This window comes from Cervus canadensis, chromosome 26 (genome assembly GCF_019320065.1).
Source record: "Cervus canadensis isolate Bull #8, Minnesota chromosome 26, ASM1932006v1, whole genome shotgun sequence".
Classification (NCBI taxonomy): Eukaryota; Metazoa; Chordata; class Mammalia; order Artiodactyla; family Cervidae; genus Cervus; species Cervus canadensis.
The window spans coordinates 5,568,362-5,584,401 of record NC_057411.1 but is presented as its reverse complement, the minus strand read 5'-3'; the positions used below and the strand labels follow the sequence as shown (position 1 = coordinate 5,584,401).

Below are 16,040 nucleotides of genomic sequence, written 5' to 3'. Positions count from 1 at the left end.
AGAATGACATTCAAAATAAACTTCCAATTGTATTACTTCCTTGTTCAAAAAGGCTAGACATTTTCATTCTCAAAATAAAATTCAACCGGCTGTCTCCATCTCATGAGATCAAGTATCACTCCCATGCATTTCCATTCCAGCCATACTAAACTGACATAAGTACTGACAGCTGCCTTCATGCATCCAGGCCCTAGCTCAAACCACCTCTCAAATTCAATTACCCTTTCATCAACTTTACTCTAGGTGAAAATGCTACCTCCCCCATGAAATTGGCACTAGACTTCCATAAGAATCAATCATTTCTTTCACTCTGTGCTCCCAAAGGAATCTATATCTCCATTGTAACACTTTCCACACATTTACCTTTTTATTTAATTGTGCTCATATTTTCCTGCCACATTGTAAATTCTATGAGAACAGAGACTGTGTCATATGCATTTTATTAATCCTTCAAAGCACCCACAAAAATGCCTTAACCAGGGCAGGATCTTACAAAATGTAGAGCAAAACTGAACATACCTGCTGGCAGCTCTCTAAATCGCAGATATTCCATAGACCGTGTAGTCACAAGTGGTTTTTGAGGATAATACAGAACATGGGCCAACGTATCCATACGAACATGAAAGTTGGTGATATAAACCCCCATAGCCTGCTTACCCATAGCAGACTGGTATGTGTTTCTAGGGGACTAAAAGTAGAAATGAAAAGTAGAATCAATGAAAATTTATTTACTTCTAAATAAATAGATAGACTCTACAGGGTACTTCATAAATCAGAAATATGGTTGGTAAAGTTTCTACTTTTTCTGGAATAAGGCAATTACGGCTCTTAAGAGTCAAACATAAGAATAAGCCTATTAAATGTTGTAATCCATAGCCTTTACACTACAAGGCTTTTCTTTCAGAAAAAAACTATAGACTGATTTCTAATTTTTATTCTACTTCCACCCCAATTCCTCACAAAGCATAGTTAAAAACTGGTACCAACCTGGTTATGATCAGGAAAAGGAATAATAGAGGCACAGACACCAAGAATCATTGATGGATGAATTTCACAGTGTGTATATGTGGAACAATAAGCTACTTCTTTCTCCTGTAAATCATCTGGGGTCATTGCAAGCATCACTGTTTCTTCTTCAAGAGTATCAATATATTCTACCACCCCACTGGCCACAAGATCCTGCCAACTAAAAAAGAACAATTCATTTAATTTCCTTACCTCCTCAACTATCTTAGTTAACTAGGCTCCCTACTTAATAAAGAGTATTCCTGTATCTGTATGTACTCATATAGGAAGAGTCCTAAAATACGTATATTATTGTTAAAGTGGGAGAAAAAAAAAAGTTACTGAAAAATACACATAAAGTATGGCTCTGTAAGTACTATTGGTTTGTTTTTATCTGCTCTGATCTAAAGAACCTATTTGTGCAGCTAGAGGGTGAGTATATAAAAACAAAGAATAAGGTCTGGAAGAATATATGCCCGAATTGGTAACAGAACTTACTTTCGAAAAGGAAGGTGTGAACTGGAAGCTTTTATACATTTTATTATACCTATTTTTTGAAATTTTTTTTACAACAAAACTATATACATTCATATATCACTAATAATAAATTGTAAAAGATTCTTATTAAATTTATTATTTTGTTCATATGTTATATATTACTTCATCACATAGATTATTTCTTTTTCTTTGGCCACACCACATGGCATGTGGGATTCCAGGTCCCTGACCAGGGATCAAACCCGAGCCCCCTCCGAGCAGTGGAAGCTCAGAGTCCTATGTGGGTCATTTTTTATTAGTAGAGATAGACTTTACCATGTCACAAAGACTTTTATTCTTAAATAAGACCATACAAGTCTCTTGAAAGAAAGTGTTAAGTCACTCAGTTGTAGGCAACTGATAACAACCCCTTGACTGTAGCCCGCCGGACTCCTCTGTCCATGGAATTCTCCAGGCAAGAATACTGCAGTGAGTAGCCATTCCCTTCTCCAGGGTATCTTCCCAACCTAGGACTGAACCTGGTCTCCTGAATTACAGGCAGATTCTTTACCATCTGAGCCACCAGGGAAACCCCAAGTCTCTTACTTAAGAAAAATTAAGAACAACAAATGTAATAGCTTATGAGTACAGAGTTTCTTTTTTTGTTTTTTGGGTCAAAGAAAATATTCTGGAATTATAGTGGCAATAGTTGTACAATCTTGTGATTATACTAAAAACCACTCATGACGCACTTTAAAATGTTTTATGTCATGTTAATTATATCTCATTTTTTTTCCTAACTGCATGTTCTTACCTGTAATTGTTATATTCTCTCTCTTTCAATTGATCAATGTGTCTCTTCTTCAAAAGCAGCTTTTGTTTTTCCACAATTAGAAGTGGTCTACAAATACGGCCTGCATCTGTATAGATCCGAATCTCCCTCTCTCGAATATCTCTGATCATAGAAACCTATACATAAGAAGACAAAATAGTCTCATGAACTTACATTTTCTCTGTATCATTAAGGCTGAGATAAAATAACATTAATAAATTATCAGATAAAACTAACAGATCTTAGTTGATCATTGTTCAGTATCCTAAAAACCTAGGTATAATTTAAAATTAGCCTTGATAATTATAGAGCTGAACAACATCTAGTAGTAATGTCATGCAAAATAAAATATGAAGAAAATGCATTTTGGATATCAAAACACTAATATGCGACAATTTCTTATTTTTGTCTCTGATAATTACATATACTTCACTGTGTAACCTTTCAATATCCAGCCCTGTGTCACTGATTCAATCAAGCTTTCCCAGTGGTAAGCCTGACTGCTCATGCTAGTCTATCAGCAAATGGTTTACAATCTAGATGCCTAATACAGCAGTCACTAGCCACAGGTCACTACTAAGCACTTGAAATGTGGCCATTCTAAAAGGAGATATGCTGTGAGTATAAACTACTTACTGAATTTCAATGATAATTTTCCAAGGATTATATGTTGAATTTGTACTATTTTTGATGTATTAAGCTAAACAAAACACATTTATTTTCGTCTATTTCTTTTTTCTTTTCTTTTTTTCTGCCACACAATGTGGTCGTGGGATCTTAGCTCCCCGACCAGGAGATGAACTCACACCCTCTGCAGTGAAAGCAGGTAGCTGGACCACCAGGAAATACCCTTTTTTTTTTTCCTTTAATTTTTTTAACATGACTACTAGAAAAATTTAATTGTCTATGTAACTTACATTGTATTTCTACTGGATAGTGCTAGAAAATATATTCCTGGAAAATATCAAAAATATTTTGGAAAAATTTACAATAAAGAACATAATATTAAAAGCACTACGGAATTTGAAGTGCCAATATCAAGAAGTCAACAAATAAAGATTTCCATTGAATATTCTAGATCTAATATATAATCTTAAAAGTCAACTAAAAAATGAATTGCTAATGAGCTGGGAAATGGAAAAATAGACAGGTATTTCTACATAAAAGTACTTTCAAAAAGTGAAATCACAACTGGATACTTTTCTTAAAGAAAAGATTGGGTAGGGAATTCCCTGTTGGTCTGCGCTTTCACTGCTGGGGCCCAGGTTCAAAACCTGGTGGGGGAACTAAGACCCCACAAGCCATGTGACATAGCCATGGAAAAAAAAAGATTGGGTTTATTTAAAGAAAAAGTTTGGATTATTCAGTTTTAAAACAATAGTAAATCATTAAAGCTTAATCAAAAAACACTAAGTTCTCCCAAAGTGTAAAGAGTCAAAAGCCAAGAAAAAGAAAATGTCCCACATTCTTAGACCCACTTCCTATCCTTAGAAAAAATCTGAGATGAAACTGTGTGTGAGCAAAAACACCATGAACAGCATTCTCAAATGCTTTCCTTGAATCCTTAGAGAATTACTAATAGAATATAAAATATTATATTACAATAACAGAAAATAGCTCTTTTGTCTTAACAGAAAGACATAACTGAGCTGTGTCTCCTCAAAGGCCAAACAAAATCTTGTATTCCAAAGGAAACAGGTGTTCTCGAGAGACTACAGACAGGAAAGCCTAACAGGTCCAACACAAAGGTAAAGTCAGAAATGGATAAGATGAGAACCTCTGGTTATCAGAAAACATAAAGGAAAAGAAAAAGAAAAAGTACTAGACTCCTAAAAAATATATACAATTCTCCTACTAAGAGGCTCCCAACAACATTCTCCAACAGGAGATTAAACAGCCCAGCTCAAGGACACAGGGCCCATTTATAGTTTCAACAAACACTCACTGTCAGACACTACATACCAGGCACCACACTCAGAGCTGAAAATACAAAGTCATATTAAGACACATTCCTTGCCTCTGAGAAGTTAACAGTATAGTGAGAGAAGCGGGCACATAAATCAATAGTTACTATCTGGTATATGCATTCTGTCAGAACTCATTCAAGGAAAATATGCTATATATAGTCACAGAGATAGGTCTAAATCAGGGGCTCAGTGAAGAGCCCAACAGACCAAACCTGCCCTTACCTGCCATCTATTTTTAAAAAAATAGAATCATACTGATTTGTGTACTGGCTATGGCTGCTTTTCACTACAACAGCAGAGCTGAATACACCACAGACACTTAAGGCGAACAAAGACTGAAATATTTAATATGTGGTCCTTTAAAGAAAATGTTTGCCAACCTCTGATCTAAATCAAACTGGGGGCTCAGGTAAAGTATCCTGAAGAAGACAAGAGTCAATACTAGTGAGTTTGGCAGAATTAGTGAGATTTATCTAAAAAAAAAAGTAAAAACCCCCTTCGCCCTATTACCCATTTCTGAGGAGGCATGGGTGACAGGGAGCACAGCATTCCAGGTTGAGGGAAAGGGCCCGTGGAAAGGTAAAGAGGCCTAAACAGCAGGAAGAACTTAATTTTATCCTAGAGAACACAGCAGCAAACCTCAGCAGAAACAAACGGCATTAACAAAATTCTCAATCATAAAAAAGACAATGCCAGTTCTTGGGCTTTCTCTTATCTCTGCCCACTGCCCCCAAGTGAAGCAAGCTGCTCCTGACTTCAAGCTCTGAATACCCCAAGGCTCAACACCCAGAGTCTGCCTGCTAGAGGAAGACTTGGAGCAGCCAAACCTGATTCTCTGCTATGCTAGATAGACAGGTGGCCAGCTTAAGTGTGTTAGCTTCTCTTCAAATCCACTTTCACCCAGCAAGACCCAAAGGTGCAGATTTGGGGAAATCAAAAAAAGACTGAGTCCAGACCTCAACGTATTACACTGAAAGTAAAAGCCATATTTTGGGGAGAAATAAAGTTCATTTGGTATTTTGATGATTAAAAAAAAAAAATCCTATACCCAGAGCACGTCAACATCCACCTAAACATAAAAGAATCTAATTAGAGGGGTATCACATTTCAAGAATCAATCTCTGGATTCCAACAAAGGAGGTTATCAGAGATGATCATTCCCTTTTTAAAAGCACTGTCAGCTTCACAAAAAGAGTCTCAAAAGAATGTACTTTAAAATGTAATCTGAATTCCAAAATATAATAATAAATTACATGTCAAAACTTTAGATGTATATATCTAAGGCATTAAAGCAAGCAATACCTTATTATTAAATCTAGCTCAAAACATCATCTAGACTTTTTAGAGCGTACTTTAAAATTCAAAGGACACCAGTTCAAGAAAGGTATCAATGCAAAGATAACTTTCACTTAGCCTTATGCCTTGTTCAGAAATTCCAGAGATCACATCCTCTTAAATAATTAAAGATTCTTACTTCAGACACAATGATGTCCATCTGACGCCGCAACTTCCGTAGTGTGTTCATAAGCTGTTCAGGATCTTTATGTATTCCAACCCAACAGCCATTAACAAAAATCTTGGTTGCACTAAAATAGAAAACCAAAAGTATTTTGTACTTAGTAACTCTGTAATAAGCTATAACCAAAAATTAACAAGTTTTTTTTTTAACTGCATCTATACAAACTCAGCAATAGCTGCAGGAGAAATTTCTTCTAAATTTTCCATACTCCATTCTTCTAAAAATTCCAGAATTGGAGAAGGTTGAGATCCAACTGAAATATAAGCCATCAGGGCTAAATTCTTCACAAGTCCTACAGCATGACCCTTGGAATAAATAAAGTACATATTACTCATACTGATTTAACATGCCTTTCAAAATTCTTTTCCACACTTCCCCTCCAATTTGATTTCAGAATATATTCTTACTTCCTAAAAACAAAATTATAATATCTTAGTTCTATACTACACTTAGATAATTAAATAAAATTAAAAAGTACTTATAAAAGTAATCATACTCTACACGATAATTCTTGTACTTTTTGTCTTGAACATAAATTCTAATGTATTACCTCTGGGGTCTCAGCAGGACACACCATTCCCCATAATGTATTATGCAATTGTCTGGGTTTTGCTAGCTTGCCATCTCTACCAATGGGAGAATTTAAACGACGCAGGTGAGAAAGAGTAGATGCAAAAGTCAGGCGATTTAATACCTAGAAAACAATAACAAATCTTTACAGAGCTTGGGCATTTCTGTTACTCACACTATCATATTTTTGGCAAATGCTAAAATGAGGCAAAGTCATATTTTCACATATAATCCACTCAGTGTCCAACTGTTTCCATCCTTCCTTTCTCCAATCTGCCCTGGATAATTCTGTTCACTCTTTTAACTTAACTGATCCTTACAGCAAGGATGGCAAATATATGACACACAGTTCTAACATGCCACATAAATGTGTTATGGCCTATCTCCAAACATTTGGATGTTAGTGGGGTTTTTTTAACTTGTTTTGTTCTCCGTTGTATCCCCGTACCTAGAACAGTACTTAGCAAACATCAGGCACTAAGTGCTATATGCTACCAACTCTCATTCCTTTGACCATAGCGAACATCACTTACCTGTCCCAGAACTTTTTCCAGGTTGAGGCCTCTGAACCCAACACAGAGATTCAATATTTATAGAACACTAAGCAAGGTAAGACTTGTGTAAGTACGGTAATATTCAGAGAGATATAAAGCAATCAACACCATCTCAGTGTACCTAGAAACACATCACCTCTTTCCCCACACCTACAACAATCCATCGTCTTTCCTCTTCCTAAATCTATCATGGTTCCCTTTATCTCCCAACCTAGAAATCTCACGACATCTTTGTCTCTGACTTCTTCCTTTCATACATTAATAAATATATCCTGTCAACTCTATTTCCCAACTTCCCCAAAAAGCTAAACCGTCCATTCCCAGTGTCACAGCAAAAAACCAGCTCCTCACCTCTTACCTGTACTACTATCATCAGCTCCTAAGTCCCTGCAATGTCCTCTCCAATCTACTCTGCTCAGTTACCAGAATTATTAAAGCACAGATACAGGTAAGTTCACATCACTCACCAAATTAAAAAATATTAGACAGTTCTCCACCAGCTAGAGGAGCATGACACTGAAGCTCTTTTCAAGGGAGTCCCAGACAACCTTCCCCTCCCACAGTCTTCAGAACTCCTGTCCTCCACCCACACTGCCAAACCCTCCTCACCTCCACAACTCTGACACGCAACTGCCACGGCATGGGATGCACTCCCCATTCTGCTCTGCTTGGGGAAACTCTACCACTTCTACAGAAGACATCTGACCACCTCCAGGAAGAACTGTTCTCTCTGTTCTATGGAGTTTTCCATCATTCAGCCAATCACACAGCTTTCCAAACTTCCTATATTTCTCAAATCTGACACCACTCTCTACCTCCATAGAACTGTTCTACTGCAGGCTCCCAATCTGTTGCAACAATCTTTCTGCCACCAACTATGCCCTTCTCAAATCTTTTCTCCACAATGACATTTACTGTGAAGCTACCTTAAAAGCAAAAATGAATGCCCCTCTACGAGGTGTTCCCAAGCTCCCTTCTCCAATCCCACCTTTCTAACTCTCCCACTTTGATTTGAAAACATTAGAATGATCTAGCTCCTCCCACATACATGTGCCCTTTTCTCCCTCTGTCCCTCTTTTCAGGATATAAAGAAATTTTCTCCAGTTTTCCTATAAGCTATTGGTTCTACCCTCCTCCAAGGCTTGGGCTATTTCTCAACTAACCTTCAAAATCCAGCCCACGTGCCACCTCCTAAAGAAAACATTTCTGTTCACACTCTCGGGCAGTGCTCTATGCCTTTCTCCAGCAGGCCCACAGAGCAAGCGTGCATAGCTCTCATTTAATACTCCCTGTACCACGCCGTGATATCTGTTTACATCTGTGAGTACAGACTGTAAGCTACTGAAGACCAGGGATCATGTTTTACTCATTTTTTGCAGACCCAATGTGTGACAGTGCTCTTGGCACATCTTAAAACCCAGGAACTGAACTCAACTGGCAGGATGGCATTTATCATAATTCGGCTCAAGGCATGGTGAGACATACAAGGGCAAATGTTTCCTCTAATAGATGGTGAGCTCCTTGAGGGCTGGAATCAACCTGTGAACCCAGCATCACAAACACCAACTAGAGTCAACAAATCCTTACTAAACTAAAAGAAACTAGGAATTTAACTGGGCTATGAGCATCCTTCCATAATTCTTAAGATATTTAGGCTTCCAGGAATCAGGAGGTTAAAGTTGGTGTCTGAATGCCAAATTACTCAGGTGATGCTGGTGCAGACTTGTTTTAAAAAAAAAAAAAGAAAAGCAAATGAGGGGGAGATCCCGTCCATAAAGCTAAACATGTACATGGTACGTTTTAAATCTCATATGAAAAGTAATTATGAAAAATAAATAAAAACACCTGGTGAGACATTTTTGTAAAATGTTTCCCCCATTAATCATTCTGAGAGTACCTACTGCAGTCACTGTACATAAAACAGGGCAACATACAGAAATGTGTGTTACAAGTATTACATTACACAAATTAATTCATTCCCTGGGTATCAGTTTCTAATATGGAATTTTTAAGACAAAAATTTCAAGAACATAGACTGTTTTACCTCCTAAAAACCTATGTGAATTTATTAGATATCTTGATGAGAGTCAAAACTTTAAAATCTCTTAGTAATGCTAACAGCTAACTTAAGAAAATTTTCACCTTCATAATTCAAAAGCCTCCAGGTGCTTTTATATCTGACCAAGAAAAAAAAAGGGAAAACAATTTACATTCAATAAATGAAGATTCTATTAGTTTCATACTGCTTTCTTACCAAACCTGTAGTCACAGTTGACATCCTTACCTGAGATACTCCAGCTCTGGCTTGATGAGCTTTCTTTTGATCACCCCAGTTTCCAGTAGCCAAAGAATATTTTAGGCCATCAGATATAATCCTTGTTTTAATTGCCAATTCCAAGTTGAAATCTTTTCCACGATCAATGAACTTCTGGGCATAGATCCGTACTTCTTTAAGCAAATTCTTAAACATTCTGCCCAATAAAATGTTTTAAACATGTCAGGGTCTGTAATATGAATTCTTTAACAAGGACACTGTTACCCACAGGAAGTGAAAAGTGATTGAGATGGGGGGGTGGGTATTCTTTTTTATATGAAAAGCACAGATGTACATACAATACAAAAACACACACAAGTAAAGCAGTAAGGGAAAAAATAGTCGAAAGAGGGTTCCTTAATGGGTGGTAACAAAACAAGGTTGAAAAACACTAATATACAACACAATAAATAACAGAACATGCACAAAACATTGCTAATATCATTTTTGTGCTGAACTGTCTACCTAATTTTTACAAATAAGTTTTTCCAATTATAGAAGTAGTATATGTTCATTATAGAAAATATAAAAACATATTAAGAATAAAATAAAAATCACATATAACCTTAATTCTGACACAACCACTGCTTCCTCTCTAGTTTTTGTGTTTTTATAAACTTCAAAGCAGAGTTAATAAGAATTCCAATATCAGCACTCAGAAAGTCAATCAATAATTGAGCTTTCTCAAATGCTTTGCAATGGTGGAGAGGAATAAAGAAAATGTACACAAGTGATAAATGTCCCCACAATCTTGAAATTCTCAGATATGAAGCAGAACTAAACTGTACAAGTGGCAAAGAACGTACCTAACTTCACATGTACCCATTATGCACGCCAAGATAGTTTTTTAGCACCCCCATGTGCCGTAACCAATCTAAAGTGAAATTTATCTACTTTTAAGAGTATCATTCTATAATTTCTTACCCTCTAAATAAGAATGCAAGTAGTGGTCCAGCAAGGTCCAATCTTTTGTTTCCATAGTGATCTCTGTCATCTAATTCTCTTCTACCCAAAGCTGCTAGCAGCAACCTATGAACCATGTACCTTTAGAAAAAGAGAAAGAGAAAGCACATGGTTTTGGCGTTCTTTTTTAACATATATTAAAAACATCAATTTTGACATTTTCAGCTTTAAGAAAAACTTCATCTCAACCGCATCTTAGCAAAGAACTTAAAACAATGAAATATGACCTACCCCAAGAAATAAGCTTTCTTTGTCTCACAAAAATCACTGACACCAACATGAGGGAGCATTTCTTTCTGTAATACTTCCTTGGCATATTTAATTCTTTTCTCTTTGGTAACACCAGGCTTTGCCCCTCTTGAACCAATGAAATTTAGTGCAACATTCTGTTCTTGGATGACAAAAGCTTCATCGAGTGATGGTTTAACCTATCCGTTAATTAAAATAAAATTATTTTTTAATTCATTATCTTTAAGATAAGGCAATTGTCAATTTATAATATGTTAAATATCCCTATGAACACCTAACTAAATATGCAAATATTTTTAAAAATTCAAGGAACCACAAAATCCTAGAACTTAAAAACACCTTATTGATTTAGGGAACTCTGAAAAAAATGATCAGCATGGACAATCATACTTTTCCAGAAAAATACAAATAATTCCATTATAACAGAGCACAGTGGGTTTGAGGGTTTTTTTTTTACATTTTAATAAACAGTAGCTTAAAAAAGTTCCTTTCAAATATCTAAAATCAATTTAGAGAAGTTTAACACCCAAACTAAGCTCAAATAAATAAATGTGTCATAATGTTGTCAGCCTTGGTTTAAGAGGTTTATCCTTTAACTATCTAAATACTTATCTTTAAGTATTAAGGGGAAAAAAAGCATAACTATTGCCAAAAGCTTAAAGTAAAATCTAAACAGAATCCATTTTGTCATGTAATCATATCAATACTCTAAAATATACTTCACTTTCTAACTTTGTGACCAATGTTTAGCCTATATTTTACTTTATTTCTCTGTAGTCTTAAAGACTTTGGATAATTCAGGACAACTTTAAGAATACCAAGTACACCTTAGACAAGGACAATTGATGAGGAAATGCATATTTATCTAGACTCAACAAACCTTCCCATAAAAGTAGTAACTTTACAGTGGAGGAACCTAACAGCTGCCGCTGTGAAGTTAACATTACCAATGATGGGACAAAATGACATCATGTGACTCCTGATGTCATGCCCTGGGAAGCACACAATATGACCTCTAGATTTGTCCTGCCAACAAATGGCATAAACTGAATCTAATCATAAGGAAATATCAGAAAAATCCAAGTTGAAGGATATTCAAAATATAATGGCCTACCCGCCTGAAAAACTTCAGTGTTATGAAACAACCGGAGACAGGGAAGATTAAAAGAGATTAAGCAAACATTAAAAACAACATGTAATAGATGATTGACTGGATTTTGAACCAGGGGGGAAAAAATGCCCTTAAGGACATTATCAATATCTCTGGCAAAAACTTGAATATCTCCAGGTTAACAGTATGTACTACACCAAAATACCAATTTTCAAAACTGCACTATGATTATGAGTAAATATCCTGATTCTTATGAAATACACACTGAAGTATTTAGGAATAAAGGGGCATGATGCCTAAAACTCACTTTCAAATGATCCAGAAAAAAACAATGTGTATACATAGATAAAAAGAATCCTAAAACAAATGTGGCAAAGGTAACAGCTGCTAAAGACAGGCACAGGCTACATAAGAGTTATCTGTAACTTTTCTGTAAGTTTGGAATGTTTTCAAAACAAAAGTGTTTTGTGTTTTTTAAAGATACCAACTCTTCTGTTCCCCTTACTAAACTGCATCAGACTAGTGTGCCTTTACGATTTTCCTTATTACTATTTCTGCTTTACTGCTGTCAATGAACTCTGGCTGCCTCTAGTTTTCAGGTCAATTTTACATACCATTGTCAGAAAAAAAAGTCAAAGCAGGGCTGAAGGCTTTTGCTATACAGTAAATAGAATGGGGTTTACAACAGTTAAAGTGATCTTCAGAGCAGCTTTCTTTTGTGTTTTAGGATTAACAACAGTCAGTAACTTTAAACCTCTTAAAAAACACTATGAATACATTTTGCTTGCACATTACCATTTCCATCATCTCTGGATCTTCAAAATCATAAATAATATGCTCTAAAATATCTCTGTCAGACACAAAACCTAACGCTCTAAACACAATAATGATGGGAACTTCTTGCTTGATATACGGTAGGGTTGCCACAATACGTTGACCAATAGCACTCTTTTTTGCACCCTAGGAAAAAAAATCATTAGAATATGAGAATACAGAGATTACAGCCTATATAAACATCATAAGAATGATTTCATATAAATGTCCATTGTATGTATTTCAAAAAAAGCATGTCTCTCATGCCTTACATGCCTCTCATACTCTTAAGGAAATACTCATATTCCTACGGCTGCTTTTCAAAAACCACTGCAACAGGTTTACTTATTTGACAGACAGGCTGGTCATTCAGACCTGAGAGAATTTCCATTCTCTACTTTCTGTTTGCCAAGATTCTCTAGAACACCTCAAGACTGTATCTGGAAACTCTGACTGCAAAAGAACATAAACACAGACTACCCTTCGTCCTTTCCCCCAACCAAAAAAATTAGGAAGTTTGGAAGAAATTGATGAAGGAAAGATAAGAGAGACAATAGATAGGCAAATGTGGGAAAAAGCTAAGAACAGAATGAAAAATAAACGGAGAGTTGGTCGGTGAGGTATCTCCAAATATGAATGATTATTCAATATTAAAAAACAGTCTCTTCCATATAAGCTTCTCTTCTACAATTTCTCTCTTCAATTGCACACAGAAATGAAATAAGTCACCAGCCTTCCCTGGCATACAAACACGTGGTATCTCAATTTTAATCAAATTTCTTTCCTTTAGTATCAAACTCTATCTTCTCTTAGCCTCATAATCCTACATTATCATGGTCCACTTAATAACTGTTTCTGTTGTCTTCCTCCTACTTCAGGCCTCCTTCCTTAGAAACCTTATTTCATCTCACGAGTGTTCAGTAACAACTTTTCACAAATGATACCTAAATCTTCACCTTGGTCTTTTTCCTGTACCCATAATCCTCACAACTCCAACCTCCATTCGGTTATTTCAACAATTACTCCACCTGTTTCATCATAGACCTTTTTCAGAATATGCAAAACATTTAAAAAGAATGCCTACATCATGTACTGCTCGCATCACTACATTCTCTCTAAAAATCAATTCTTGGAAGTTCCCTACTTTATCTTAAACCTCAGGATAGAACAATACAATCTTTTTTTTTTCCCATGGTTACCTATAGGCTATTGACACTCATAACCACAGTGTTTGCACTTCAGGCAGACCGACTAGTCATCTTTTGGGGCACACGCACTTCAGGAGCTTAATAAGGTACAGGAAATTCAATGGCTGAGAATACTAATTTCAGCCTGTTTGTCAGCAAGCCTCAAGGCCCAATGCAAGTAATTAAACTCCATTTCCTAATTTGTAAATTTCAAGAGGTGAGGGAAGGTTTCAGATTGTTATAAAATAGCTACTGTGGGCACAAACAGGCAAAAGACAGTGAGGCCCTGGGCAATGATTATACAAAGCCCGGCTGATGCAAACAGCTGTGATACCAAGTGTCCCACGCTCGGGCAGATTTGACTAGAGCACGGCAAAAGCATACGGAGGATGGGAACGGGCAGGTGGCGACACCTTTTAGCCACAACTTCCAAGTGGACAGAATCACTATGAACAATTATCTCTGAATTTAAAAAAGTTAAAAACACTACACAGAGGGAGTTGCCTGCTGGTCCAGTGGTTAGGACTTAGCCCTTTCACTGCTGGGGCATGGGTTCAATCCCTGGTTAGGGAACTAAGATCTTGCAAACCACATGGCACAGTCAGAAAAAGCAAAAGCAAAATCCCCTAAAAATAACTACATAGAAATATACATGTATATTGAAATGTCACCAAAATAAAGACCATACACCTCAACTGTTCATTTCGTTCCCTTTAAAATGTTATCCTTTTCATTTTATTTCATGATTATAAGACAAAGACCTTATGTTTTTGCTTAGTGATTTTCAACTCTGGCTTCGCATGAGAATACTCCAGGGAATTAAATACAACATGAGTCCTCAAGCCCCATTCCTCAACTGATTAAATGAAAATTCTGGAAAGAACCATTGGATCCTGAGTCATCCTCATATTATATCAAACTTTATCACTAAAACTAGATGATTTTCCTTTCTCTGCCTCTGATTAATTGATTTTGCCCATAGCTTCCATGATAATCTCCCTAATATACTGTGTTCCTTATACCTCTGCCCTCCATAATCCAGGCCAATACTTATCAATTAAGAATCTACATCACAATCACCGGGGGATCTTTCCCAAACACTTGTAGCTGGGCTCCATTCTACCCCCAGTCACAAGGAAAAACCATTTTAATTCTTTAAAACACTTATTCTACATGAGATTTTTAACTTGAGGCTCTTAAACCTCTATGTTAAGTTCTTCTTTATAAAACATCACAGTGACATGGCACTCTGCAGAAGTGTTTGTAAGAGCACAAGACTGGAAACCTAAACATCCATCACAGGGAATGGCTCAATAAATTACACTACCTCCATACGTGGAGCGTCACATCTCAGAAACAGTGAAAAACTGCTGACCTAAACTTGTCTTTAAAAGATACCAGCAAGGTGCAAACATTGTTTTTGAATGAAGACATTTCTGAATGGACTCGTGAGAAATTGTCAAAAGTAGCTGCTTCTAAGGGAAGAGATCTAGAGGTCAAAGGAAGACTACTTTTTATAGAATACATTTTTTTGTACTTTTCTGAACCACTTTAATGTGCATAAATGACTTACATTAAAAATTTTAACAAATAAAAACATACATGAAATTAATTACAACAAATTTCCAGGGGAAACACAAAAATTAAATCAAGTGACCTAAGTAACATAGTTGGCACACAGCTATAGTCAAGAAATGCCTTTGTTAGATTACATTATCGTAAGTAACGTGCCTATGCTGGGTGGCTTCTACGATGACGCTCAATGATCCCTGCCTCTATGACTGCCCTGTGTGGTCCCCCTGGAGAATAGACTGGATGTGCTGAATTGCAACTAACAAAAAGAACATGGCACAGACGACAGGATGTTGCCCTCAAGATCACGGCATAAAAGACGGCCATTTCCATCTTGTTCATACGCTCTATGGCTCTGCTCAATCACTCTGACAAGCAAGCTGCCATGTTGCCAGGGGCGATATGGAGGGGCACCACGTGGCAAGGAACTGAACCTTGCCAACCACCACAAGAAGGAGCCTTACAATGACTGTGGCCCAAAAACCCTGATCGCAGCCTTGCGACCAGAGGACCCAGCTAATCCACACCCAGAAACTGACACAGGATAAATGTTGTCACTGGAGTAATTTGCTACACAGCAATAAGTATTAATAAAGAATAAAATGCCTTTCATACAACACTGATAGTATGCTCCAGAAAAACTTTTTGACAAAGCATGCAGCCTGGTAACTTACAGAACTAAATCAGAAGGAATAAACCCAAACAATATCATGTAATATTCCATACCTGTCCTCCTCTTGCCAGCATGCTAACCCAGATAGTGCTTGTGGGTCGAGAAGAATTCTCCAGACATGATCTACACTCTCCTGTGTAGGCATATTTAGAATCCTTTTTGGCAAACACATAGACTGTGTTTGTTGCCATTTTCTCTTGAGCAATCAGAACCTACATGGACAATAAAAGTTAC

General features: G+C 36.6%; 1 protein-coding gene across 1 annotated transcript in view; it reads right to left on the bottom strand.

Moving 5' to 3' along the window:
* Positions 1-16,040, bottom strand: part of POLR2B (RNA polymerase II subunit B) — a 43,957-nt gene that overhangs the window by 14,692 nt on the left and 13,225 nt on the right. The window contains exons 7-17 of the mRNA XM_043448265.1: positions 15,860-16,018; positions 12,357-12,521; positions 10,433-10,629; positions 10,163-10,282; positions 9,209-9,395; positions 6,351-6,494; positions 5,966-6,105; positions 5,756-5,867; positions 2,297-2,451; positions 988-1,186; positions 520-688 (exon numbers count right to left, since the gene is read on the bottom strand). Coding sequence (XP_043304200.1) covers positions 520-688; positions 988-1,186; positions 2,297-2,451; positions 5,756-5,867; positions 5,966-6,105; positions 6,351-6,494; positions 9,209-9,395; positions 10,163-10,282; positions 10,433-10,629; positions 12,357-12,521; positions 15,860-16,018 — 1,747 coding nt within the window. The remainder of the gene's footprint in view (positions 1-519; positions 689-987; positions 1,187-2,296; positions 2,452-5,755; positions 5,868-5,965; positions 6,106-6,350; positions 6,495-9,208; positions 9,396-10,162; positions 10,283-10,432; positions 10,630-12,356; positions 12,522-15,859; positions 16,019-16,040) is intronic.